This window comes from Panulirus ornatus, chromosome 17 (genome assembly GCF_036320965.1).
Source record: "Panulirus ornatus isolate Po-2019 chromosome 17, ASM3632096v1, whole genome shotgun sequence".
Classification (NCBI taxonomy): domain Eukaryota; kingdom Metazoa; phylum Arthropoda; class Malacostraca; order Decapoda; family Palinuridae; genus Panulirus; species Panulirus ornatus.
The window spans coordinates 51118001-51145454 of record NC_092240.1 but is presented as its reverse complement, the minus strand read 5'-3'; the positions used below and the strand labels follow the sequence as shown (position 1 = coordinate 51145454).

The 27454-nt window shown below is 40.3% G+C and overlaps 2 protein-coding genes across 3 annotated transcripts in view; one reads left to right on the top strand and one right to left on the bottom strand.

Annotated features, from left to right (window-relative positions):
• The window catches only part of LOC139754746 (uncharacterized), a 28973-nt gene extending 11292 nt beyond the window's left edge, over positions 1-17681 (bottom strand). Inside the window, exons 1-5 of the mRNA XM_071672497.1 lie at positions 17201-17681; positions 13698-13871; positions 10487-10617; positions 7296-7395; positions 3841-4023 (exon numbers count right to left, since the gene is read on the bottom strand). Coding sequence (XP_071528598.1) covers positions 3841-4023; positions 7296-7395; positions 10487-10617; positions 13698-13871; positions 17201-17539 — 927 coding nt within the window. The 5' untranslated portion in view covers positions 17540-17681. The remainder of the gene's footprint in view (positions 1-3840; positions 4024-7295; positions 7396-10486; positions 10618-13697; positions 13872-17200) is intronic.
• Positions 17682-20982: 3301 nt separating this feature from the next.
• The window catches only part of LOC139754745 (uncharacterized), a 32793-nt gene continuing 26321 nt past the window's right edge, over positions 20983-27454 (top strand). The window contains exons 1-4 of one of the 2 annotated variants that reach the window (XM_071672496.1): positions 20983-21039; positions 23590-23687; positions 25845-26020; positions 26548-26662. In XM_071672496.1, coding sequence (XP_071528597.1) covers positions 23591-23687; positions 25845-26020; positions 26548-26662 — 388 coding nt within the window. In that variant the 5' untranslated portion in view covers positions 20983-21039; position 23590. Of the gene's footprint in view, positions 21040-21112; positions 21258-23589; positions 23688-25844; positions 26021-26547; positions 26663-27454 lie in introns of those variants that run through there. The other variant, XM_071672495.1, reaches the window with a different exon arrangement.

The following is a 27454-nucleotide window of genomic DNA, read 5'->3' as shown; positions in this document are numbered from 1 at the left end:
TCCTCGTTCCCTCCACCTCCGACACATATATCCTCTTGGTCAATCTTTCCTCACTCATTCTCTCCATGTGCCCAAACCATTTCAAAACACCCTCTTCTGCTCTCTCAACCACGCTCTTTTTATTTCCACACATCTCTCTTACCCTTACGTTACTCACTCGATCAAACCACCTCACACCACACATTGTCCTCAAACACCTCATTTCCAGCACATCCATCCTCCTGCGCACAACTCTATCCATAGCCCACGCCTCGCAACCATACAACATTGTTGGAACCACTATTCCTTCAAACATACCCATTTTTGCTTTCCGAGATAATGTTCTCGACTTCCACACATTTTTCAAGGCTCCCAAAATTTTCGCCCCCTCCCCCACCCTATGATCCACTTCCGCTTCCATGGTTCCATCCGCTGACAGATCCACTCCCAGATATCTAAAACACTTCACTTCCTCCAGTTTTTCTCCATTCAAACTCACCTCCCAATTGACTTGACCCTCAACCCTACTGTACCTAATAACCTTGCTCTTATTCACATTTACTCTTAACTTTCTTCTTCCACACACTTTCCCAAACTCAGTCACCAGCTTCTGCAGTTTCTCACATGAATCAGCCACCAGCGCTGTATCATCAGCGAACAACAACTGACTCACTTCCCAAGCTCTCTCATCCCCAACAGACTTCATACTTGCCCCTCTTTCCAGGACTCTTGCATTTACCTCCCTAACAACCCCATCCATAAACAAATTAAACAACCATGGAGACATCACACACCCCTGCCGCAAACCTACATTCACTGAGAACCAATCACTTTCCTCTCTTCCTACACGTACACATGCCTTACATCCTCGATAAAAACTTTTCACTGCTTCTAACAACTTGCCTCCCACACCATATATTCTTAATACCTTCCACAGAGCATCTCTATCAACTCTATCATATGCCTTCTCCAGATCCATAAATGCTACATACAAATCCATTTGCTTTTCTAAGTATTTCTCACATACATTCTTCAAAGCAAACACCTGATCCACACATCCTCTACCACTTCTGAAACCGCACTGCTCTTCCCCAATCTGATGCTCTGTACATGCCTTCACCCTCTCAATCAATACCCTCCCATATAATTTACCAGGAATACTCAACAAACTTATACCTCTGTAATTTGAGCACTCACTCTTATCCCCTTTGCCTTTGTACAATGGCACTATGCACGCATTCCGCCAATCCTCAGGCACCTCACCATGAGTCATACATACATTAAATAACCTTACCAACCAGTCAACAATACAGTCACCCCCTTTTTTAATAAATTCCACTGCAATACCATCCAAACCTGCTGCCTTGCCGGCTTTCATCTTCCGCAAAGCTTTTACTACCTCTTCTCTGTTTACCAAATCATTTTCCCTAACCCTCTCACTTTGCACACCACCTCGACCAAAACACCCTATATCTGCCACTCTGTCATCAGACACATTCAACAAACCTTCAAAATACTCATTCCATCTCCTTCTCACATCACCACTACTTGTTATCACCTCCCCATTTACGCCCTTCACTGAAGTTCCCATTTGCTCCCTTGTCTTACGCACCCTATTTACCTCCTTCCAGAACATCTTTTTATTCTCCCTAAAATTTACTGATAGTCTCTCACCCCAACTCTCATTTGCCCTTTTTTTTTTCACCTCTTGCACCTTTCTCTTGACCTCCTGTCTCTTTCTTTTATACTTCTCCCACTCAATTGCATTTTTTCCCTGCAAAAATCGTCCAAATGCCTCTCTCTTCTCTTTCACTAATACTCTTACTTCTTCATCCCACCACTCACTACCCTTTCTAAACAGCCCACCTCCCACTCTTCTCATGCCACAAGCATCTTTTGCGCAATCCATCACTGATTCCCTAAATACATCCCATTCCTCCCCCACTCCCCTTACCTCCACTGTTCTCACCTTTTTCCATTCTGTACACAGTCTCTCCTGGTACTTCCCCACACAGGTCTCCTTCCCAAGCTCACTTACTCTCACCACCTTCTTCACCCCAACATTCACTCCTCTTTTCTGAAAACCCATACTAATCTTCACCTTAGCCTCCACAAGATAATGATCAGACATGTCTGTGTATGTGTATGTATATGTATGTATATGTGTATATGTTCATATGTATATATACATATGTATGTATATGTAAGTGTATGTGCATGCATGTATATATGTGTGCATATGAGTGGATTAGTCTTTCTTCATCTGTTTCCTGGTGCTACCTCACTGATGCAGGAAACAGCAGTCAAGTCTAATAAATGAATAAATATTATTATTATTTTGCTTTGTCGCTGTCTCCCGCGTTTGCGAGGTAGCGCAAGGAAACAGATGAAAGAAATGGCCCAACCCACCCCCATACACAATGTACACACACACATGCCCACACACGCAAATATACATACCCATACATCTCAATGTACACATATATATACACACACAGACACATACATATATACCCATGCACACAATTCACACTGTCTGCCCCTATTCATTCCCATCGCCACCTCGCCACACATGGAATACCATCCCCCTCCCCCCTCATGTGTGCGAGGTAGCACTAGGAAAAGACAACAAAGGCCCCATTCGTTCACACTCAGTCTCCAGCTTTTTTTTTTTTTTTTTATACTAATCGCCATTTCCCGCATTAGCGAGGTAGCGTTAAGAACAGAGGATGAGGACTGGGCCTTTGAGGGAATATCCTCACCTGGCCCCCTTCACTGTTTCTTCTTTTGGAAAAAAAAAGAGAGGGGAGGATTTCCAGCCTCCCGCTCCCTCCCCTTTTAGTCGCCCTCCACGACACGCAGGGAATACGTGGGAAGTATTCTATCTCCCCTATCCCCAGGGATATATATATATATATACATATACATACACATATATATATATATATATATATACATACATACATACATACATGTCACGCAATAATGCCCGAAACCACAGCTCCCTTTCCACATCCAGGCCCCACACAACTTTCCATGGTTTACCCCAGATGCTTCACATGCCCTGATTCAATCCACTGACAGCACGTCAACCCCGGTATACCACATCGATCCAATGAATAAATGTAAATATATATATATCCCTGGGGATAGGGGAGAAAGAATACTTCCCACGTATTCCCTACATGTTGTAGAGGGCGACTAAAAGGGGAGGGAGTGGGGGGCTGGAAATCCTCCCCTCTTGTTTTTAATTTTCCAAAAGAAGGAACAGAGAAGGGGGCCAAGTGAGAATATTCCCTTAAAGGCTCAGACCTCTGTTCTTAACCCTACCTCGCTAGTGCAGGAAATGGCAAATAGTATGAAAAAGAAAAAAAAAATATCAAAAATAACTGTTCTAAGTTTGTCTTACTGAAAGCCTAAGGCAATTTCCTGATTGCATAATATGGCTTTACTTTAATGTGCAAGGACAATCAGTTTCCCAGTGTTAAGCTTTGAAACAAGGCTACCAGCCCATGCTTTCTTCTCCTGGCTCACCCTAATCTGCTCAAATACTTGGCTCTGCCCTGCTTCTTCTGACCTTACCATATGCTCCCTTTCAACTATCTCTGCACCATTAACATGCATTAATAGTCATAGAGATGGGAACCCACTGACGCTGAATTCTCTCCACCTACTGTACAAATAAATATTTGCATACACAAACATACAAGTATGACATGAGGAGGAAGAGAAAATAAGGAAGGACAGAAACCAGATTATTTGTTTAACCCACAACAGTATTCAATCAGTGAAAAAAAAATAATAATAATCTTTTCCCATAAGTAACACTATCATGGACAACACAATAATCTTCACTCTCACCTGTAAAATTTCTATGTTGGTTGCAAGCATGGCATCCTCAGATAAGAGAACCTGACCATGTGATTTCCGGTTTGTGGTATGTGGCATGATGGTCGTTGACAGGAGATTTGGGGCCAGCACTATTGCGAGGTTGCGCGCATCCATCAAATTGCTTCCACTTGCAGCTACAACATCTGAAAAGAACTAACACAAGACTGATTATTATGAATACCCTTACAATGGCTTACAGATCAGGTTATTCACTGGTTACAGTGTAAACCTTCAGGAGAAAAATAAGAATTACTAGAACTGGTTATCTATTCATCAGTAATTAGTTTACAGTATACCTAATAACTCATTTTCCATATTTCAAGCAACGAGGTTCCAGAGGAATCATTATCAACTGCATCAATTCAACAAGTACTGTCCAAAAACTGCTCAAAAACCAAGAATAGCAATGTCCACCAAAGAATTCTGCAGCCATACAGCTGACTTCCAACGTCAATTATTTTTCATATATATTTGTCCTTTCTTGTGTTAACAAGGTAGCATCAAGAACACAGGATTGAGCCTTAGAGGGAAAATACATGTGATGTTTGAAGATAGAAAACTGGATGTTCTGTCTCTACAAACAACAGGGATGTATGTGAAGGGGTCGAATAATTCAGAAACATTCACAAGGTAAAGTCCAGGGCTTGTGAAAGGACGAATAAATGAGAGCCACTTCTGATGTGCAATGAGCTATGGAAAACTGTTAAAGAGTGCAAGGAAGTGAGTTCAGGGGACAATGAGGGTAAAAATGAAAGGACTATAAAAGGTGGGTAACTGTTAGTGCTAATGCACCGGCAAGTGAGAGGAGAGAAGAAACTGGTGCATTTTGGGAGGAGCTGAATGAATGCTTTCGGAGGAGTGACAAAAATTATCAAATATTAGAGCTGATCTAAATAAAATGGTAGACAATATGGCACTTGAGGGGTTTCTCATCATGGGGATCCCTCAGGTCTGTGAAAATGGGAAAGCTCATTGTGTCGTGAGCTGTAAGAAAGGGGTGTGTAAACAAGCATATAAGGAAGTGTGGGATTGTGGGTAAATGGGTGTGCATGGAACATAAATATTAAATAATTAGATAGTGGTTTATTTGATTTAGGCTAACTCTTCAACTTAACCCCCATGCTGCAATGGAACATAAATATTAAATAATTAGATAGTGGTTTATTGGATTTAGGCTAATTCTTCAACTTGACCCCCATGCCCTATGCTGCAATGTTGGTTCACTTTCCCTCTTCTATAGGAATTACTTTGGTTTTTGCTCCTAACAGCTGGTTGCTTGTGTCCCCCCCCCCCAACCATTAGCTAGACCACACAACACTAGGCAAGCTGCTGCATCACATGATGATTGTGTGGCCACTGGCAACTCAAAGGTGGGCCATTTTGACACCTGCTTCTTTCCCTATATGTGGAAGCTTTGGAACTCTCTACCTTCTCATGTCTTTCCCAATAACTATGACCTGGCACATTTCAAAAGAAAGGTCTTTTCACTTTCTCAAAAATTCATAAATACTTCCCCTTGTCTTCTGTTTTTTCCAATTTATAACTCTCTCTCTATCTAATCAAGGCCCGGCCTTCAAGAGGAATTTTGTCTGTGACTGGAGCCTTCAACATAAAAAAAAAAAAAAAAAAATATGTTGGGGAGGTGTAGGGTGAGTTTGGATAGAATGAAGATAGAACAGACATTACTTAGCTCAACTGAGATGCCTAGTGAGTTCAGTTGGCAGAGAAAGTACAGACTATGTGCTAACAGATGTACAAAGAGAGGTTGATGGATGTTAAGATGCTAAACATGGTAGCAGGTGGAATGACATCATTTTTTGGAGGAAAGGCAGGTTTAGGAATAGAGAAAATAAAAATGTCTTCTTTTAGTACTTTCTGAAGGACAGAGATCATTCTCAGCCTTCCAGCTATCACCCTGTTACTCTCACTTCTGTTGTCTGCAAAGGCTTTGAAACTCTTCTTACCTCTCACTTCCTCAAAAACTTACAGTCAACTTCCCTTCTCTCTGATCATGAATATGGCCTTAATAGTGCAAAGTCAACTGATCTTTCCTACACGACTCACTCCCAATCCTCCTCTCTCAGCAATTTTGGTAAATCTCGTCATCGCCCTTAATATCTAAAATCTGACTGGTATGGGTATCCAAGTCTCTGCTTTTTGTCATTCTTTCCTTTGGCTTTTCTACTTCCCTCTATTCTCTAATGCACAGCATCCCCCTTTTTATCCTTCTGACAGTGGCGTTCCTCAAGTTCTGTCCCATTGCCTTGTCCCTATTCACTCTTATGCTGATGATTTTGCTCTGTATACATTATCTTACTTTCACTCTACTTGTTCTCCTTCTCATACTAAAAATATATCTCAATTCAGACTAGCAGAGCATCTCAGAATGGCAAAGCAGTAACTCAGTTAAATCTAACAGTGCTAAAACACTATTTCTACCTATATCTCTTACTAAAAGTAACTCATTTCCCTGTGTTCAATTTCAAAACACAATCCGTCTATAACAAAATATGCCAGAAAACTCAACATATTTAACATCAAAAAATCAGTTTCCCAAAATCTAAAGGTTGTTACATAGGTGGTGTAATCATTTTGCTGGCGAGCTTCAACATCATATCGATACGGGTCTTTTTTGCTCCATTATTGAGTAGTGCTCACATATGAAGAGTGGATCATCCTCCTGTCTCTATCAACCAAAGTGAAATCAAAAGCCTTCTGTCTCTTCCATTTTCCTGCCTTCACCTCTCTCCAACAATCCCTTTCTGTCTACTGTGATGCTGCTGTTCTCTCCCTGTCCTAAAAGTAGAACCTTTGCTACTGCTCTTTTGGGCTGTCTGTGTGTTCTTGGTACCAAGGCTTGGAGCCAAGGCACGTGCCTGGCTGCTGTTTTTCATGGTTTGTGTGTGGAGACCAGAAACAGGAAGAATGACCATAATGATACCTCATCCTTTCCTTGAACAGGGAGCACTGGAATTCTCTTCTTTCTCTCATCTTTCCCTCCTTTATCTTTCTACATTCAAAAGCCAGGTCTATACACAAGAAGCCCTTCTTTTTCTTATGCCCTGTTTTTTCCCCACCGATAAAGAGATGTTTTCCCTACGACATGTTGATTAAATTAATAAATACAAATGTACATACAGAAAAAAGAAATCACACAAGACCTTTCCTTCTTATGCCATAACCATCCCAGTGAAGACAAAACATTTAATTCTCGACTGCCGTTCATTAGCCCAGCACAGACAAAACCTCTCCTCCCTGACAGCTTTAAAATTGCCTAATAATGTGATGGACTATCTCAGTGCTGTGGGAAATACTTTAAATAACATCAACGGCAGGTACCAAAAAAAAAAAAAAAAATTGTGTACCTTGTAAATCTTATCATTCTAAGCATATATCCATACAACAATGATCAATATACAACTTACATCCATAAGATAAACAAGTGTGCTTCTGTGGGTCTGTGGCAGCAACAGTGTACACAAAACAATGGCATCAATTTTTGCTTCTTGCTCTAAATCCATGCACCTATGTGTGAGAGAGATAAAAATATTTAACACAAATGGGTAACATGACGTTACATACACTTTTAGCCTAAAAATGTAACAATAGTTCTAGACTGCCTAAACAGCAAAACATGAAAAAGGTTCACATTTTCTTCGGGGATATTTTTTGGGAGTGACATCACCCTGCAATTCTGCTTTATATACTGCTGAACACAACACACACACATGACACTTTTATTATTTTCTTTATTTCTCTGTTCTTTTACATATGTATAATCAATTTACTTTAATAGGCAAGAACTTTTCATGATATGTAAACATTAGCTTGCAAAGCACTGCTCCACTTTTACTAAACTGGCCATTTTTCATAGTTGTTCACCATTTCCCATACTAGTGAGGTAGTACCAGAAACAGTAAAAGAAAAGACTCATTCATTCTCATCCAATCTCTAGCTGTCACATGTAAAACACTGAAACCACAGCCTCCATCCACAACCAGGTCCCACAGACCTTTCTTTAGTTTCCCTTGCTGCTTCTGCTTCCTATGCTCTGGTTCAGTCCACTGATAGCACATTGCCATCTGTAAATCACATCACTCCAATTCAATCTAACCCATGCATGCCCCTTCATCTTCGTACATTTTCAAGCCTTGAACACTTAATATCTTTTTTACTCCATCCTTCCATCTCCAATTAGTCTCCCCATTCTTGATCCCTCCACTACTGACATGTATATCCCCTTTGTCAACCTCTCCTCACTCATTCCCTTCATATGTCCAAACCATTTCAACACACCCTCTTCAGGTCTTTCAACCATAATCTAGTTGACACACCTATCTCTTACCCTATCACCACTTCCTCAGTCAACCCTCCTCACGCCGTGTATTTTCCTCTAACAATTTCCCGTACAGCAAGATAGCCTCAGAAACAAACTAAGAATGACCTTATTTCCTCACATTCACTCTCTAGCTGTCATGTGTAAGATACTGCTAACACCTCCAACTTCTATTTATTCTCATCTTCAGCCCATGCCTTGCATCCAAACACTGTCAGGAGTACCATACCATAGAGCATACCCATTTTCACCCTCCTAGATTGTAACCTGTTTCTGCTCAACCATACCATAAAGCATACCCATTTTCAACCTCCTAGATTGTAACCTGTTTCTGCCCATTCCTCAACACTTGCAAAGTGTTACCACATCCACTCCTGGGTATCTAAACACTTCAATCCCTCCAATTTTTCTGTTCAAACTCACATCCTAACTAATATGTCTCTCTGCACTGCAAAATTTAATAACCTTGTTTTTATATACATTTCCACCCAACCTTTTTTTCATACACTTTCCCAAAGTAACAAAACTGGATATTCACAATTCAGATGCATACTCTTTTGAGTGTACTTAGTAAGTTGCATGGGAGACTGATGACTGAGAGTGATAGCATGTACAAAGCATCAAATTGGAGAGGAACACTATGCTTCCAAGAATGGTTGAGGATGTGTGCGTAAGGTGTCTGCTTTAAAGAATGTGTACGAGAAATACTTGAAATATCAGGCTTTGTATGTGGCATTTATGGATCTCAAGAAGGCATATGATAGGGCTGAAGGAGGTGCTTTGTGGAAGGTGTTACAAATATAAGATGTAGGAGGAAAGATGCTAAAGTAAATGAGGAATCTTTACTGAGAGTACAACACGTGTGCAAGCAGAGTGAGAAGAGGGTGAGTGATTCTAGATGAAGGTGGGATTGTGGCATGGGTATGTGATACCACCATGACTGTTTAAACTTTACTTATGAGGTAGTACGGGAGATAACTGGGAAAGTCTTGGAGAGGGGCAAATCTCCAGGTCCAGGTCGTTAGTTGGTGCATGAAGGTGAGGTAGTTACTGTTTGCTGATGACAAAACACTGGTAGAAGGTATGAGAGAGAGAGAGAAGAGAGAGAGAGAATCAAGGAGTATATATGCCCCTTCCTGCAAGCTCAAAAGTCAATTATTTTTTTGTCATTAAAATTTTCAATGGATCCCCAACAATATTCCCATGCATAACTCACTTCCAATTTCAACTCATCATAACCATCTTTACTAGACTTTACATACTAAACTAACTGACAGCTTCCATTTCTCCACCATTCATAACATCCTTTCAATCTCAAAACCTATGGTTTACTTGAATTCATTTTCAGGATCCTCTTTCAACATACATTGTCAGAGACCTACTAATCAATCCAACATCCTTTATTCAACTAACAGCACAACAGCATCTACATACAGCTGTCATAACTTTACTTCTCTGTTGTCTTACATACTGCCCCATCCACAGAAATGTTATACAAACATGGCAGCATCACACAACTTGACACAATGGAAAATTTACTTAACACCATTTACTCATACCATCACTTACCCACACACACATGAAGTTATGCTACTGCAACAAAAGCTCTTATTAGAAATAAAAAATCTTCCATACACACCAAACAGTACTTTCCAGAGAGTTTTTCTTTTCACTTTTCACATACCCTCTAAAAATCAATACAAGACATATCCACATTTAATTTCTCTAAAATTCTTTCCAATACTTCACTTGCAAAACATAGGTAAAAGTCTGTAATCTGCACCATCAGTATCCAATCCATTCATACAAATGTTAGCCTGCATGGAAGTGCCATGGATTTTCTTGTAATCAAGGTAAATTTGCTATCAAAATCTGTAAGCAATTTCGATGCTACAACCAAGCAGTATGGAAAACACTTAGCTTTGTCATTCTCACAACACCCGATAATACACTTCAAGCCAAAATAAGGAATGATCAATGGGCATAAAAGAGTAAGAGCTGTGTTTCTCTAAGGACTCACACGAAAATGAGGATTTTCAGCCGAAAAAGGCCTAAAATCAGTAGCCAACTCCATCTTTGAATGTATCATGAATTTGCTCTAGTAAAACCTCTCAATTTTCTTTGACTTTTTTTCTACTTTAGCTGCAAGTGATGGGTAAACTAAACCATTATTTCTCCTCATACAGACTGGAGTATTAGTGATCTTTCAATGTCAGAGACAGAAAACTTAAAAGAATACAGCCTTAGTTCCTATAATATTCAGTGTCACACAAAACTAACTTGATAATCTTGGCGTGGACAGAAGATGATAAAATTGGGTCGGGTAACGACCGCAGGAACTGCTTAAGGAGGCATGCACCATCAACCACATGAACACTGGTAGGGAGACTGCTGCCACTGTCTATCAATTTCTGTAAAAATTGAAATCTGTTAAAATCACCAAATACTCTTCAGTCAAAAATCATAAAAATCCATTATGATTTTATCACGTCTAGCAATATTAAGTAATAAAGATAATCAAAAATAATTACAATACCACAACATAAATAGGACCAAAAGTAAACATTACTTCGAAGAGTGCCTATCATCAACAGTTACACTGGTTATCTTCTCCCAGTAATGGGTAAAACGAAGCTCAAGGGTAAACAGGAAGAATGGTTTGGAAACATCTTGGAAGTAAAGTCAGGGGTTGGTGAGAGGACAAAGCTAAGGAAGGAATGGCACTATTCCTGAAACTGGAGTTGTGGGAGTGTATGAGAGAGAGCAAGGAAGTAAATTCAAGATTAATGTGGGCAAAACTGAAAGTGGATGGCAAGAGATGGGTGATTATTGGTGCTTATGCACCTGGACATGAGAATAAAGATCATGAAAGGCAAGTGTTTTGGGAACAGCTGAGAGAAAGTCAGCAGTTCTATTGCATAAGACCGGGTATTAGTGATAGGTGATTTAAATGAGAAGGTAATAACGTAGCATTTGAGGGTATAATTGGTTCACATGGGGTATTCAGTGTCATGAATAGTAATCCCTGGGGATAGGGGATGAAGAATACTTCCCACGTATTCCTTGCGTGTCGTAGAAGGCGACTAAAAGGGGAGGGAGCGGGGGGCTGGAAATCCTCCCCTCTCGTTTTTTTTAATTTTCTAAAAGAAGGAACAGAGTGGGGCCAGGTGAGGATATTCCACAAAGGCCCAGTCCTCTGTTCTTAACGCTACCTCACTAACGCGGGAAATGGTGAATAGTTTAAAAGAAAAAAGAATAGTAATGGTGAAGAGCTTGTGGAGTTGTGTGCTGAAAAAGACTGGTCTGCATGATCTGCCCCTACACAATTTGGCTGCCTATCACTACAACCTTGCATAGGTGACCCAACAGAATAGTTAATATCTCTAACACATATCTGGTTATGTTAATTACACTGATGTCAACCGCTTAGATATAAATAATACTGTGAGAAAAACATGGCTGCCATAATCATAAAAAGAAGGTAAAATCAGGAAGCAATAAAGGAAGAATCATACTAATGGAAAACAATGAGAAACTATACTGGAAGGAGATGAAAAAGGAAAGAGGTGGATATACGAATGTAAATATAAATGTGAATAGCATGGAAACACAGTAGCTAAATCAAAAGGAGGAAGTGAAAGAAAACAGGAAAGTATTTTGAAGTATGATAAATGTGTAAGAAAGTGAGGCAGTTGTTCTATGCATGGGTATGGAAGGAAAAACATACAAGTGCTGTGGTCTAGAGCAAGAAGGGAGGTAAAAAGGCTGAAGGAAGGAAAAGCACTTGGAATGGATGGAATTACAGCTGAAATAGTGAAGTATGGAGGAGACAATGAGATACAGAAAGTGATTTGATGTAATTTAGCATGGAAGCTGAAGATTGTGCCTACAGATTGGGTGAAAGCTATTTTTGTTCCTTTCTTCAAAGCAAAAGGTGCTAAGGATGCATGGAACAACTATTGAGATATAAGGATGTTAAGTATACCAGGAAAAGTGTATGCAAGAATGCTGACTGAAATCAGTCAGAGTAACAAAAGTGACTGAATGCAGAATAAGTGAGGAGCAAGGGGATTTTAGGTAAGGTAGAGGATGTTTGGATTAGATTTTTGTGGTGACAATGACAGTGGAAAAGTATCTAACAAAACGTAAGATGTTGTATGCAGCTTCTTTGGATCTGGAGAAAGTATATGAGTCGAATGGAATGCTTTAAGGATATATGGTGTACGGGTACAATGGCTGGATGTTGTAAAAGCCCTCTACAGAGGAGCAAATGCATGTGAAAGAGGGGATGGAAAGTTGAGAGAAAGTTTCAGTATACATACAGGTGTGAGGCAGGGCTGTGTAATGCCACCATGGATTTTCAACATCATGTACGGATGGAATTAGAAATGACATGAAAGAAAAACTTGGGAAAGGGGGTGAAGAGGAGTGTGGTGGTAAGGTATATTGGCTGATGACAAGCCTGTTTGTTTGCAGAGAATAAAGAGGAGTTACAGAAGGTTGTTTGTTTTATGATGTGTGTAAACACAGGTGCTTGAAGGTAAATGTGAATAGAAGTAATGGCATATGAAAGGAAACAAAGTGTATGTATAAATTTTGCAAAGCCCTGCAAAGTGAAAGAAGGAAATGCACTAAATTCTATTTCAGAAATGGGAGCAGAAAGACTGGAAGAGGCAACAATTATTTGGGAGCTATCTTGGGTGAATTTGGTTAAATAGAAGGAAAGATTAAGGAGAAAGCAATAAAGGGTAACAATTAGTCATTGGGTCCCTTAACAGAATAAGAAGAGTAAAGATGTAAAGGATTAAGGGACAGAATAGTCCTCTTGACCCTAACCTTTTCAGGAGAAACATGGACATGGGATGAGTCACAGAGGTATAGAACCCAGGCTGCGGAAATGAGCAACTTGAAACGAGCATGTGATATGACCAGATGAAGAGTGCAATGAAGGGGTATGACAGATTTGGCATGGCAGGGAATACAAAGGAAATGAATTGTTGAATAGTAGACTGGGTGAAACATACTACTTTGAGGTGTTTTGGCATGTGGAAAGAATGCAAGATGGGAAGTTTACAAGGGGAATGTATGATAGTATGATTAAAGGGGTTTGTGTTAAGAGCAAGACCACCTGGAACATACGGAAACAGAGTGGAAGAGTACTGGAAGGAGAGAAATGGGGAGAAAATGCATGGAGTGGGGCATGCGAGGGAAGAACATAAAGACAGAGATAAGTGGACTCCCTTTTGCCTAGGCCACCCCCTTGATGGGAGTTCCTGAAGGGAATGGGCATCAGAGATACAGATTAAGAGAATCAAACTAGGAGAAGCAAAACAAGACTTTGAAGGACCACACAGACACCACTATTCCCATGAATCTGTTTAAGAACCATGTGGAAACTATATTTCGACTGTTTTTAATGCTATACCTAAATCTCATCTTCCTAACTTCAACATTTTTGGAAAGCATACCAAATAGTAACAGGGAACTGCACCTTTAGATCACTCTGTCTCTGTGATGACCCAGCCTTACGGAAGATCCCCTCAACCATGATATTTCGTCGAATAAGGCTGCATACATCCACTAGGAACTCTGGCACTGTGACCTGAATCCCGTCTGTCATGTACACACATACGGAAGGAATCTGTTCCAAGTGACGACCAAACACCTGAAAAATGAAAACAAAACCTGAAAAATTCAAGAGTCTCACAAGCTGTAAAAATCTTTAAGATCCCTGGGAGTTAGAAACCTCTTAACTCCTGCATGATAAGGTAAATACCTCACACCCCTCATTAAGTACCTCTTCAATGATGGAGGCCTGAAGTTCTACCAGGGTCCATTCACCAACATTTATAAATAACAATCATGTCCTCATCACCTGACCTTTGGTAACAAACTCCTTTATAAATCTCAGAAAACAAACATCAATTTGACAATGGTCACTGGTGGCTGAAAGATTTTCTTAACAAGAGGAAGGAGAAGTGACAAATAATAACCAAGGAAAAGGACTTGCAGGACATTGCCCTAGAAGTGAGTTTCGCATATTCCAAAACATATCATCTTTACATAGTTGGTTTGTCCTGTGAGCCTTGAGAGCATAGCAGTTTAGAGGAGTTAAAAAACAAAAATTTGAGTCATCTTTTGGCACTCTGGGAGCCATCTGCCCCCAAAACAGTAACTTTACCAAGTCAAATGCTGACAACTAGAATAAGGTATCATTAACACTCAAATAGCAGTATTATATTCTCCACATGTTCATAATCAACTGAAAAAAGTGCATTTTGGAAACTGATATCCGAGATGGTGTTTCACAAGCATAAGATAAGGGATACCAAGTCTGAGAGAAAAAGGTTCTTCAATTCCCAAAACCTAGGGGTAAGAAACCTAGGAAAATAATTACTCAAGAGATACCACCTCAGGAGAAAAAGGTCTATTCAATTGCCAAATCCAACATTTTTCTCCAAAGTTATATCCAGCAAGCATGAGAGAATAACCATACACAGACAGAGGTTTTAGAGAAAACTTTCAAATAAGATCAGACCAAGGGCAAAAATAAAGACCTTCATTGGTGACTCGAAGGAGCACTGGATTCCAATTATCCTGAAGGAGGAATCCCTAGAGCTGCAAAGGGTAGATCCACAACATTTTAACCGGTTACTGTCTGATAAAGGTGGAAGAAGAATGTCAAAGACCCTTTTACATGACCTCCAACAAAAGTTTCTGAGGAAGGCAGAGGCTATTTTCATCGTGTGGTCTTGCATAAATCCCAGATTGAGCCATTTTAAATAGGTTATTAATCCAAGTAGGTTTCTTTCTTGTGGAAGGGGGGCCTTATGGTAAAAATAAATGGTCCCCTCAGTGATCTCTAAAAAGTCCAAAAGGTGTCAAGTGAATCAACTGGGAATAAGACATGAAACTCTCGAGTAAAACTCCCAAGAGTGAATGAAAAAAAGGCTACAGCATTTATATATCTATTTCATACTTTACCTAAAAACTATGGTTTGGATTTACCTACACCCCTAAGAGAGAGTGTCGTCAAGTCAAAAAGATCCTGTACCTGGGTTAGAACATGTTATTCATTAACTCTTCTATACGAGGCCAAGCTATCAAGATGAGATTGTAATGAAGGACTTTGTTCCACAACACTAGCGTAGTATCTAAGAGAATACAAGAACAGTCGTGGAGCATGAATATCATATTATAATGAATAATATATGAAAAAAGCAGAGAGTTGTGCGAATCAGGAAAAATGTGGGGTTAATGTAAATTCATTAAAGCAAAACATCAACAAAACCTTTAAAAACCTCATCTGGTGGCCAAAATGATTGTGGAAACATACCAACAATACATTCGTCTGATGCTGGGGGATTACATAGCCTTACACTGTGTCATATGTTTGCTGACATCCAGAGCCAATTGCATAGTGCGCAATCATGAATGCAACAGGTATATTCTGAATAAAATTTTAAACAGAAAAACATTAAACGCTATGAAGGTTTGTCGAGTTTTCTCAAGGGGTCTGTTGCTACAATTTCATTATCAACCATTACATTAACTAAACCCACATCCTACAAGTGACCAATTTAATATCATTCAAGCACTCAAGCACTGCATATCAAAATCCTCTAATAGCCAAAGCTAACAGCAATACAAAGCTAAGCAAGACTGTTAACCACAAGAGCTAGTATGAAGAGCATTACACTATCAGAAAGCTATTTGGGCCACAAGGCTATAGCAAAACCATCAAAAAAAAAAAAAAAAAAAACAGGTAAAACTAAAGTATATAATTTGTCCTTAAAAAACACACTCCCTTAATTAAGGTATAGGACGGATTCTAAGGTATGGGACGGATTTTAAGGTATGGGACGGATTTTAAAGTATAGGATGGATTTTAAGGTATAGGACGGATTTTAAGGTATAGGACGGTTTTTAAGGTATAGGACGGATTTTAAGGTATAGGACGGATTTTAAGGTATAGGACGGATTTTAAAGTATGGGACGGATTTTAAAGTATAGGACGGATTTTAAGGTATAGGACGGATTTTAAGGTATAGGACGGTTATTAAGGTATAGGACGGATTTTAAGGTATAGGACAGCTTTCAAGGTATAGGACGGATTTTAAGTCTAAACGATTTAATTAAGGTATAGGACGGATTTTAAGGTATAGGACGGATTTTAAGGTATAGGACGGTTATTAAGGTATAGGACGGATTTTAAAGTATAGGACGGATTTTAAAGTATAGGACGGATTTTAAGGTATAGGACGGATTTTAAGGTATGGGACGGTTATTAAGGTATAGGACGGATTTTAAAGTATAGGACGGATTTTAAAGTATAGGACGGATTTTAAGGTATAGGACGGATTTTAAAGTATAGGGCGGATTTTAAAGTATAGGACGGATTTTAAGGTATATGACGGATTTTAAGGTATAGGACGGTTTTAAGGTATAGGACGGATTTTAAAGTATAGGACGGATTTTAAAGTATAGGACGGATTTTAAGGTATAGGACGGATTTTAAGGTATAGGACGGTTATTAAGGTATAGGACGGATTTTAAAGTATAGGACGGATTTGAAAGTATAGGGCGATTTTAAGGTATAGGGCGGATTTTAAGGTATAGGACGGTTATCAAAGTATAGGACGGATTTCAAGGTATAGGACGGATTTTAAAGTATAGGGCGGATTTTAAGGTATAGGACGGATTTTAAGGTATAGGACGGATTTTAAAGTATAGGACGGATTTTAAGGTATAGGACGGTTATTAAGGTATAGGACGGATTTTAAAGTATAGGACGGATTTTAAAGTATAGGACGGATTTCAAGGTATAGGACGGATTTTAAAGTATAGGGCGGATTTTAAGGTATAGAGCGGATTTCAAGGTATAGGACGAATTTTAAAATTTAGGACGGATTTTAAGGTTCGACAGGACTTCACAAGCTCAGGGACATGGAAAACCTCCAGCCATCTCATGTCTCCAGTGTCTATCACACTCACTTTCGTCTTATTCTCCTTATTATTCTGCTGTCGACGTAGCTCTGCCCTGCGCTTGGCACTGGTGAAAGGCGATTTGGGTCCGGACTTTGGGGTGTGCTTCCTCTCGTCCCGTCCCTTGCCGGCGCCCTGTCTACTTTGGGGACTTTTCGACCCTGTCAACCGGGGGCTTCTCTTCCCCTTCGACTTGGCCCTGTTGGACTTGGAGGAGGTGCTGGGGTTCGGTATGCCCAGGAGTCTACTGCCTTGACCGTGGGTCCTCTTCAGAGGGAGGTCTTGCACGCCCAGACGCGCCAATTCCTCCAGGATCAACTCTCTCATGCCTTCTCTCTCTTCCTCCATCTCTGCGCTCTCCACCAGCCGATAGGGAATGACTTAATAGCAGAGACAACAAACAATCAAGGACATATTTTTCAATCCCGACCCACAATACACCAACGAACAGCTTTAAATCTCCGGGGCTTCCTGTGGGACCAGCCAATCAGCGGCCGCTCAGGCCAAAACAATCCTCAGTGCCACCTGCCGGCAACAGGGAGAACCAAATGCCGCCAAATTCAAACTTAATCATACCCGAAACTTCCATTTATGCCTGGTTTTTTTTTATAATCATTGAGATACAAACAACAGTATCATTCTATACTTCTATCGACTACTTTAAAATTAAGAAACTACATGTATGCTGTGCATGAGCTATAAACTACATCATTCTATAAACAAGGGTGTGAGGCGTGCAAGGAATAGAGTGAATTGGAACTATGTGGTATACCGGGGTCGACTTGCTGTCAATGGACTGAACCAGGCCATGTGAAGCGTCTGGGGTAAACCATGGAAAAGGTCTGTGGGGCCTGGACGTGGCTAGGGAGCTGTGATTTCTGTGGGGCGGGGTAGCGACAGGAATGGATGAAGGCAAACAAGTACGAATATGTACATGAGTATGTATGTATATGTCTGTGTATATGTGCGTATATGGGCGCTTATGTACATATACGTGCATATGAGTGAATGGGTAACAAACAAAACAAAAAATCTATATATCAATCCTCACTGATCAATTCCCAATCTAAGTGTGTGATGGGTTAGGTGCCCTGTGTGACAAAAAGAACCATTCGAACTTCACTCTAAATATTCTTCTCACATCTTTCATCTACCTGTTCTTCTAAATCCATCTGTACTGTGCGAACCATCCAGGTCTCCTTTCCATCCAACTCGTCCACACATAAGAACCATGACAGCTTCCGCTCTTACCATTACAAATTCTCTTAAGACCATTCAAGATGTCTTCCACTGACACTATATGGAGTCAGTGTGCTTTTTCTCGAACGCTACAGATACATTTTCTTCCCTAAATCTTTCTTTATTACTCATCCGTTCAAAAATACAATCTACACACTCCATTTCCTTCTTGAACTGGTCTTATTCTTAGTCATTCATCCTCTCCACACAATCCTATCATACACTTCGCTACTTATGCCAAAAGAGATTCAATCCCTCCATAATGGATTTAACATCTGAGGATCACTGTTCAGAATCCTGTATCCCTTTCCCCCCCGCAGGTTGTTTCGGCAAAATAGCGTCTATCAAGGAACTCTTATTTCCTGAAGAAGTTCTAAAGATCAAAGGTTCAGAGGCTTTGGCAACTTTGAGGACGGGTCTTGTAACATTATGAGTCTTCAACTGTCCATCGTCTTCAGATATATCCAAGACGGTGCTCCTTCAGAGGAGATACTTAAACTGCCCAGTTAAAGTCAGGTTTCAGCAGAGGTGGACTGCTGGTTTAGAAGGACACAGAGGGGAGTGAGACATCTCGCGAGATAAAACGGAGAAAGGAGGCGCTGTTGAGGTCAGGTAGTGGTGGTCCTGCTGGAGGAGGGAGGAGGCGTTGCTGAGGCCCCGTGGATTGTGCTGCAAGACGGAGGAGGTTTTTACCCAAGTCTCGTGGTTGTGCTGCAGGAGAAAGCAAAGCGAGGCAGAGGCTTCCACGGCGGTGGTGCAAGAGGAACGAGGAAAGAGACGAATTAGGGCAACGTTTTCAGGTGAAACGTGGAGACTCTTCAGTCCATCTTTATATTTAAACTGGAAAAAAAAGAATAGCGACAGGAAGTAACTAATTTGGTGATAAATTTTCCCCAGGAAAGCAAAATTTGACACTCCCCCCCTCCAAAAAAACACAAAAAAACTTGGCAACTTTAAATCATAAATTGCCGTCGGGCTGGGAGGAGTTTGGAGTTCATTTTCCTAAACCAGTCTACAAAATGTCGAGACAAAAAACTTGCCACATAACTAGTGGAAAGTCACTGTTGCTCTCAAGCCAAACGGAGTGGTGGCGGAGCATTTACTGCTGTCGAACTACCATCTTGATTCCGAATTAAAATCACAGATTATATATTATATCTTTATGCTTTTCTCGCATCATGCCGTGCATTATGCTTGTCCTGCATCAGTCTACATTACTAAAATGTCTTGTGTGTGTGTGCTTGTGAGACGACGACAAGTCCCCGACTGAAGATTGTATTTTGTTTACTATTTTCCCCATGCTACAGCTAGGATGTGAATTATGATGACTGCGTGGAAGAGAGGCCCTAAGGGCGATACAGGTAGAGAAACTGTCAACCCTCCACCACGCCAAGTAGTATATACCATTGTCTTGCTCAGCACAAGCGCCTCCATGTGCATGACTGGAATGGAGGCAAGAGGATGGGGCTTTGTTGCGACGCACTCTCTCTGTTTTGTTTGCCATGTTCACCAGCAGCGACATTTAAATCTGTTATGAACGAGATCAATTTGCAGTTCATACTGCAGATGATGTATACGTAGTACTAATTAATGTCTAAATTTGCGCTGGTAGTCAAAAAACTGCTGAGGGTTTGGTGTCCCTTTGAATAATGAACAATAGAATTGAATTACATCATGTATAATCTTTTAGCTGATGAATAATTCCCCCCAAAATTACTCACAAGTAAATCGTAAAGTATTCATAGACTTATTATACATAATCATGTGAGTATGTGATAAATAATCATGTGATTACAATGAAATATAGATGACATGTGATTTGTTTATCTCATGAGGTTGCTGTCTGGACTTAGCGTGAGATTCGCTGGGTGTGTGACTAGACATTCCATTATATTGCCAGGTGAGGTGAAATACCCGCCTAGGAATTATGAGGATAAAACATTACAATTCATGATGGATTAGGGCGACATACCAACTGCCATTGCCTCGGAGTTAAGTCTAATCGATGAAGTAAAATGTGTTCCTCCAGTAATGATTCTACGTTGGAATATTCAAATATTACTGGGATTTTATTCCCCTTTTGTTATACAGATATGAGAAATAACTCCAGGGGAATGTTATCTCTTTAACGAAATTTGTAATGAGAATTTGAATCATAATACGGAATTTGAAAATAAATAAGAAATAAATGAGCTTCCATTTGGAAAGCCCGCTTAGATGGCAATGTCTTTCGATAACATGCGCAATCAGTTATCCTTATATGCTTTTAAGTTATATATTACATTAAGGCGAGATAATTTTAAACACTATAAAGGACAATAAACAAACGATAATAAATACATTCGTACCCTCATTTCCAAAGATTTTTTTTTCCCCGTAACCAAAAATCACTTTGTCTCGCTACGTCCAATTATGCCATATACACCTCAGGCGATAAGAAAAATATATTACTAGAATTTAAAAATGAGGTTGGGGGAATATCTGTGAAGGGTAATAGGTAGAATAAGGCCAGATATTATCATTAGCCTCAGGGTCCCTGGCCGAGGACTCGCCATTTTCTGACTGGGTCTCCCTTGCGCTCTCTAACGGCGACTTGAAGAGTGAGGAAGGTAATGTGTTTAGTCCCATTTCCCGTACTTTCCGCCCGCAATGGGCCCTCGTACCGGCGTCAGTGGCGGGGCCGGGGCTCTATGATGGCCGGCGTGGTGTCATTGTGGCCGGGTGGGGCTAGAGGAGGTGGGGAGAGGTGAAATAGTGCAGAGCCTCTGGTCTTGTCTGTCTGGACGCTGGTGATGCCCCCTACTTTTCACTCGGCAAAGCTGTAAATGTAAGTTCGCCCGTCAGATTGCGTGGCTGTAGCCCCAATGTCTCTTTGCCGTCGTGGCTGTGGGGAGGAGACGACCACGTCCCTCCTGGCCTGTAGATTAGATGAGTGACGGTCCTCTCAGGGGGTCTCTGTAGGGCGGCCGTGGCCCGAAAATGAGGTGGTGGGAGAGGAGAGGTGCGTTACGGCAGCCATATTTATGAACGGCTGTGACCGTGGTGGTGTGTTGTGGGGGGGTAGTATTTCTGTAGCACGGCTGCGGGGGCCCTGGGCCACTTCTCCCGACGAAGGCTAAGGGTAGGGGTTTTATTTAACCCTTAAACCCATACGAGAATGATCGGCAGACTGGACCACTGGGCCATATAGAGGGAGAGAGAGAGAGGGAGGATGGAGGGAGGGAAGTTAATGATGGCGAATAGCTTTTACGTTGGCTGTCTGAGACCAGAGTATAATAGTCTGCCCCGCGAGTCAGTAGCAAGGCTATTTTTGGTCGCCTCTTGGTGTCTCTTTGTTCACTTCTATGTAGGAACAATGGTGCGAGTCGCCCATTTAGTCGTTTCCTTAAAGAGATGGTCGTTTTTTTTTTTCCCCCTATCTTCTATAGCACTCTTGTGTGAAAGACTCATGGGAGGAAATCGCTAGTAGGTCTTATAGCCCATTGGGCCTAATGAGAAACCTCTCCAAAGGGGGAAGCCTATTTTAGTATTATTGTCCTTGAATGAACTGGGAATTTTTGATATTGAGGTAATTATATCAATACGTCGTGGAAAAGAGTGTCTTTTGAGATATCTCACTGTGGGTTGGGGATAATGAATCTCTCATTACATAATTAAACTTTGAGAATGAAGAATGGGCTTTGTGGTTAGCTCCCAGGCCAATATAGAGTTCTTGCCTGATTGGGGCAAGAGGACAGAGTTTGATTAAGGTAATTGGGCTAGTGAAGGCACATTGATTTTAAATGAGATGGCGTCTCTGTATACTTTATTTTCTGAGCTCTTTGAAACGACTACTGGAAGGCTGATAGAGTATTTGTCTCTCAGAGATGACCTTTGCTTTGACCCTTATGTAGGTCATTCTAGAGCCAGATTTGTCAAGGATGTAAAGGAAGTGGCCTCAGTCTTGACCCTTAAGGTTCAAGTCATACTTGACGGGTCAAGGGTGCAATGGAGATGGCCTTTGACCTGATAAGTAGGATTCTGGTCAAACAGTTTGTACTGGCGTTGCTTGCAGTGTGGATTAGTTTAGTGAACACGAAGGCTAGCGGTAAAGATGTAGTTAAGCGAACATAAGTTTGTAGTGAAGATGGCCTTTGACCTGATCCCTCTAGAAATGATCCAAGCTCGAGTCAAGTCCAGCAAAGAAGCTGTTATGGATAATTTATGTTTGTACACTAAAAACTCTCTACTGTTAGTTTTGGATGGATATTTCAGGGAGACTGTTTGCTCCTTTTGTCACACACATATCATCAAGACTATAATTCTGCTACTCTTTGTATGGGATGCTTTTAGAATAAAGATGAGTGTCACTGTGGAGGGCATTGAATTTAAGGAGAGGAAATCGGAAGCATAAAATCAAAGAAGATCAGAAGAAAGTTCATGCAGACTCGGTAAAGAAAATTTTACCTGGGATGCATTGGGTTAGTGGATTTCTCTAAGCCATTATTATTGTTATCATTGTTTCTTTTATAACTTGCCTAGTATTTGCATTCATAGATTTGTGAAAGAGATTCGCATATCCCTTTATTGTTGTAGGTGTTCCTAGTTCTGACTCGGTTACCTTATCTTCTGTATGTAACAAGCCTGAAGTTTTCATTACTTTTTAGCTCTGCACTTTGACACCACTGCTGACTTTGGTAGGTTTTTCAACCGTCTTGCTACTCGCTTAAATGGACCAAGACTATTATGTAACATACAATTCTCATCCTCTTACAAATGAATCACAAACGATTGCCCTTTCTGTTGTTTTCTTCAGGCTTGGTTGCTTTCTATGTTTTAGAATGTTACTTGAAGACTTTTTCTTGAAAAATTGCTCTTGTCTTTGTGTCTCATTTGTATTCAGTTTTGAAGTTTCATTTTATATCAGGTCTTTTATATATCCATCCTCTTTTTCTGTACCAGTTGTTGTACCACATGAGGCAATGAATGTCTGAGTTGTTCCTTTGAAGTGAACACTGTAATTCTCTAACAAAAACATAATTTCTATGTTGCGTTTAACAGTGCTATCCTTTGTGTCACAGATTTTTCATATGGTCATAAATGTAAAAAGAAAAAAGAAAAGAAATAGTCTTATGTCTGCTAGCTGTTGTCATAATAAGACAGTTGTACTCATATTGCAGGATGGAGGGGAGCCAAGGTGGGGAGACCATAAGTGACATACACAACTACCTCGACACATTTAATAAGGAGATCCAGACTGGAGATCATGCACCCACAGGTTTGTTAAAAATCATATTCTTGTGTTCTTTAAAGGTAAAAGAGGATGTGGCAGGCACACATGGTAAAAGAAAGCTTTTGGTTACAGGATCTTCAGATGTATGATAAACCTTTTAGATAACAGAAAAAGTAATGGGAAAATTAACTGAAAAAAGTGCATAATTGTAGCAATGATGTATAGTCCCCTGAAAAGGTTATTGTTAACCACAGAAATGATTTTATATATGTAAATGCTCTTCTGTTTTGAGGTAGCATCAGAAAAGATACTAGCCACTTTTGCTAACACCGTTTCGAGTTCATATATATTAAAACCGGTGCCTACCATTGACAGCAAACCCCACAGCCTTTTCCATGGTACACGACTGCTTCATATTTCCATAGTTTACCTTCCTTACAGCATGCTCTCCCGCCCCCAATGCAGTATATGAAAGTGATCAAATGTATTCTGTAGCATGCACGTGTCACCCACCTAATTTTCAGTCCCATCTCCTTTCCAGTTTCCCTCTTATTCCCCTGTTTCCCATCCACCTCAGACTCATAGATCCTTGTAGTCAGCTTTTCTTTGCTTATCCCAGAATTTTAGTGTGGTACAAAGCACAGAGTATAAGCACAAGCACAGAGGTACAGATATAAGTACCTCATTGAGTTTGAGCACCTCATTTACTATATTTAAGAATATGAGTCGAAATACTTGGTTTTCACATTTGTAGAGTACAAGCACAGTACAAAATATGCACTGAAGTGTGAGTACAGCGCAACCTCACAGTGGGTGTTCAACAGAGGGAGGGTAACAATAAAAAGTAAATGCTGCAAAAATGAATATAGGAGAGTGCTAGGTTTAGTCGCTGTGGATACAGAAATGGGGTGGATCTCAGTCACTTAATGGATCATAAGTGGGTCCTAGGATCTGCTAGGCCCTTTCAGCCAGTGACACCACCCTAAATCTGGGCTGGAGAGTTATTGGTTAGTTCTGCTGCCATAGATTTTCTGTGAAGAAGGTACGAAAGATAGGAAAAAATAAAGATATGAGTGAGTTATGTGTTGATAATGATAAGTGCTATGTATGAGAAAAACATGATGTGCAGTTTGCGTTCATTACCAGCAACCCACATGTAGATGAGCAAGAGAGAAAAGGACGATGATCTGTTCCTGATAGGGAATATGCGATACGTGCTACAGTGCCAGCTCACGAAACTGTTGTCACTAACCCTCCTGAAAGCCATGCGGTGTTTGTCCACTACTACTAAAGAGCAGATGTAGATGTATACTACAGCCAATAAAGATGCAAAGTTTTGGTATGCATTTGTTTAGTGAACAGTTTTGGGGAGACTCCTGTAGGGAAGGGAAGCTAGTTTCTCGTGATACCATGTGGTCTTGCTAGGTGGGGAGTTTCCTTGTGCATTTATTTGCATAGAATGATGACTGTGAGTATAAAGGCTCTAGAATGAGAATGAATACTAGGGTCATGAGTGTGAGTATCAAATTTTCTAAGTAAGAGTACAGAAAACTGTATTCAGGAACAAGCTGGGACTTTAGTACTGTACTACAAGTCTGGCTTATCCTCTCTGTGTCCAGACCATTTCACACAACATATTTGTTTTCAGTCAGACTGTGCTTACCACACCTCTCTTACAATGTCTTTCTTTTTTTTCTTCACTTCTTGCCAAATATTGGCCTTTTTTTATGGTAGTTGAGATACTATGGGCATAACAAGCTTTCACTTAAACACTCTAGCCCAATTGTAATCCTAGCACTTACAAATATCTTTTGACTGTTCTTGGCTACACAGTTAAATCCCAGACATCCAGATGCTTGCTGACATAGTGCCCATCCACACACTCTCCTTCTATCCCATCCCCTTACTGCCCTTTATCACTTCTTGATAAACTGATGCAAAACAGAATCAAGCAAAGTATCTTACTGTTATTTACACAACATTAGTTTAAACTCAGTTGCACTGCTACCACACTGCGCACATACCTCACACAACACATTCTTGATAGCTTCAGCCAACCACAACACCCCTTCCCCAACAGCATTGCTAGAATAGCCGTCAACGCCTTTGTGCATTAGTTGTGACACGTGTCTGATGTGTTTCATGTGCAGGTATGGTTTTGCACTTTTATTCAGTTATATATTAAGTCTTTTGTGCTTTCAGGTGATGTCGCTCAAGTTTTTGTTGATGAATCTGGTCAATACTTTTACCAAAATGTTGATGGCAGCCAGCAGCAGATGGTTGTGGTGTCCTCTGATGGTGCAGATGGCTCAGAGGGAGAAGGAGGAGGGGCTGATGGCTCGGTCATGTTGAATGCAGAGGAAGATTCACTTCATGATGTAAGTTTTCATAATTATTTCCACCTGGGTTTTTAAGAGATATAACATCAGCACTTAGCAGTTTTGAGAACTGAATTCCCATTCTTTGATTTAGTCTCCTACAAATACACCATTTGAAAAACAAAATTCATGCACAAATAGTTAAGTGTGCATATTAGAGAGCATTTGTTTGGCAAAGGAGTAAAATACAGTTTTAACCCCCTGGGAAGGAGGTATGTTCACAAGAATTCATCTCTTTCTGCTTTAATTAAACATAGGAAGCTGATGAATGCTTGTTCATACAGGCTTAATGACCTACTGTACAATAACACACTTAAGCCTATGACTTCACTGCATGGATGTTGGGTAGTATGAAGCAATTAGCTTGTCCCATCATTCACTTGCTATATCTGGTGCAGTTGTGTTGTGTGCAGTCACAATACATTAGCATAGTTATTTTTGTAAGGTTTAGGCCATTACAGTTAATTTTAGAAATCTCGGGAGTAATTTTACTGTATATTAACTGCTATCAACATTGCAAATTTTAGGATGGAGACAGTTTATCTCAAGGTCAGGTGGCACTTGGCGAAGATGGCACGCTGCAGGTCATACCTACTACAATGGAACAAGGTGAAGCGAATAACCAAGTCGTGCTTAATACAGGTTAGTGAATATCCGGTACTATGAACTTTGAAATGTAACTTCTAATGATTTTCAGGGATTCTGTATCAAAAATGAAAAGTCTGTTTGTCTCTATTCATTCATCTATCATCACTTCATTCCCAGTTTCATAGGTTGGGTTAAGTACAAAGTACCTTTGAATTTACTCATGCCTAGTATTTTAAAGTGACATGGATTTCTTGCTTGTGGGACAAAAGCTTATCTTACTTTTTCACTTTGCATGGTTGGTTGATCATGTGAGATCAAGGTCTCCATTCGTATCACCCTCATGCTTTTATATAAAATGCTTTCATTGCTTCCCTGTAATGTGTTCATCAAAAATATCCATGACCCTAATCAGTTCTAACACTACATTAGTTCATCTCTTTCAGTATGCCTTTCTTTTTATACCCTCTTTCTTTCATACTATTTGCCAATTCCTATTATCTGCCATACATTCTTAGCATCACTTTTTTCTTCTGTCTTAACAAGGTAGTGGCCTCATCACAAAGCTAAGCCCCACTGAATATTCTTTGGTTTGCTTTGACTGCTTGATATGCTATGTTTGAACCCAGTGACAACACATATCTCTCTCCTCCATGTTTACCACATCAGTTCAATTACTGCTATTCCATGTGTGTCCCTCTCCCTCCTGAATGTACTAGTGCTAGTAACGAAGGCCTCCTATAACCCAGTCTTTACAGTCTTTCCCTCCCCTTTGCTTACTCCAATTCTGACATGAATCCTTTTAGTCTGTTTTTTGTTGCTCAAACTCCCCGTGTCCCCAAACAAGTT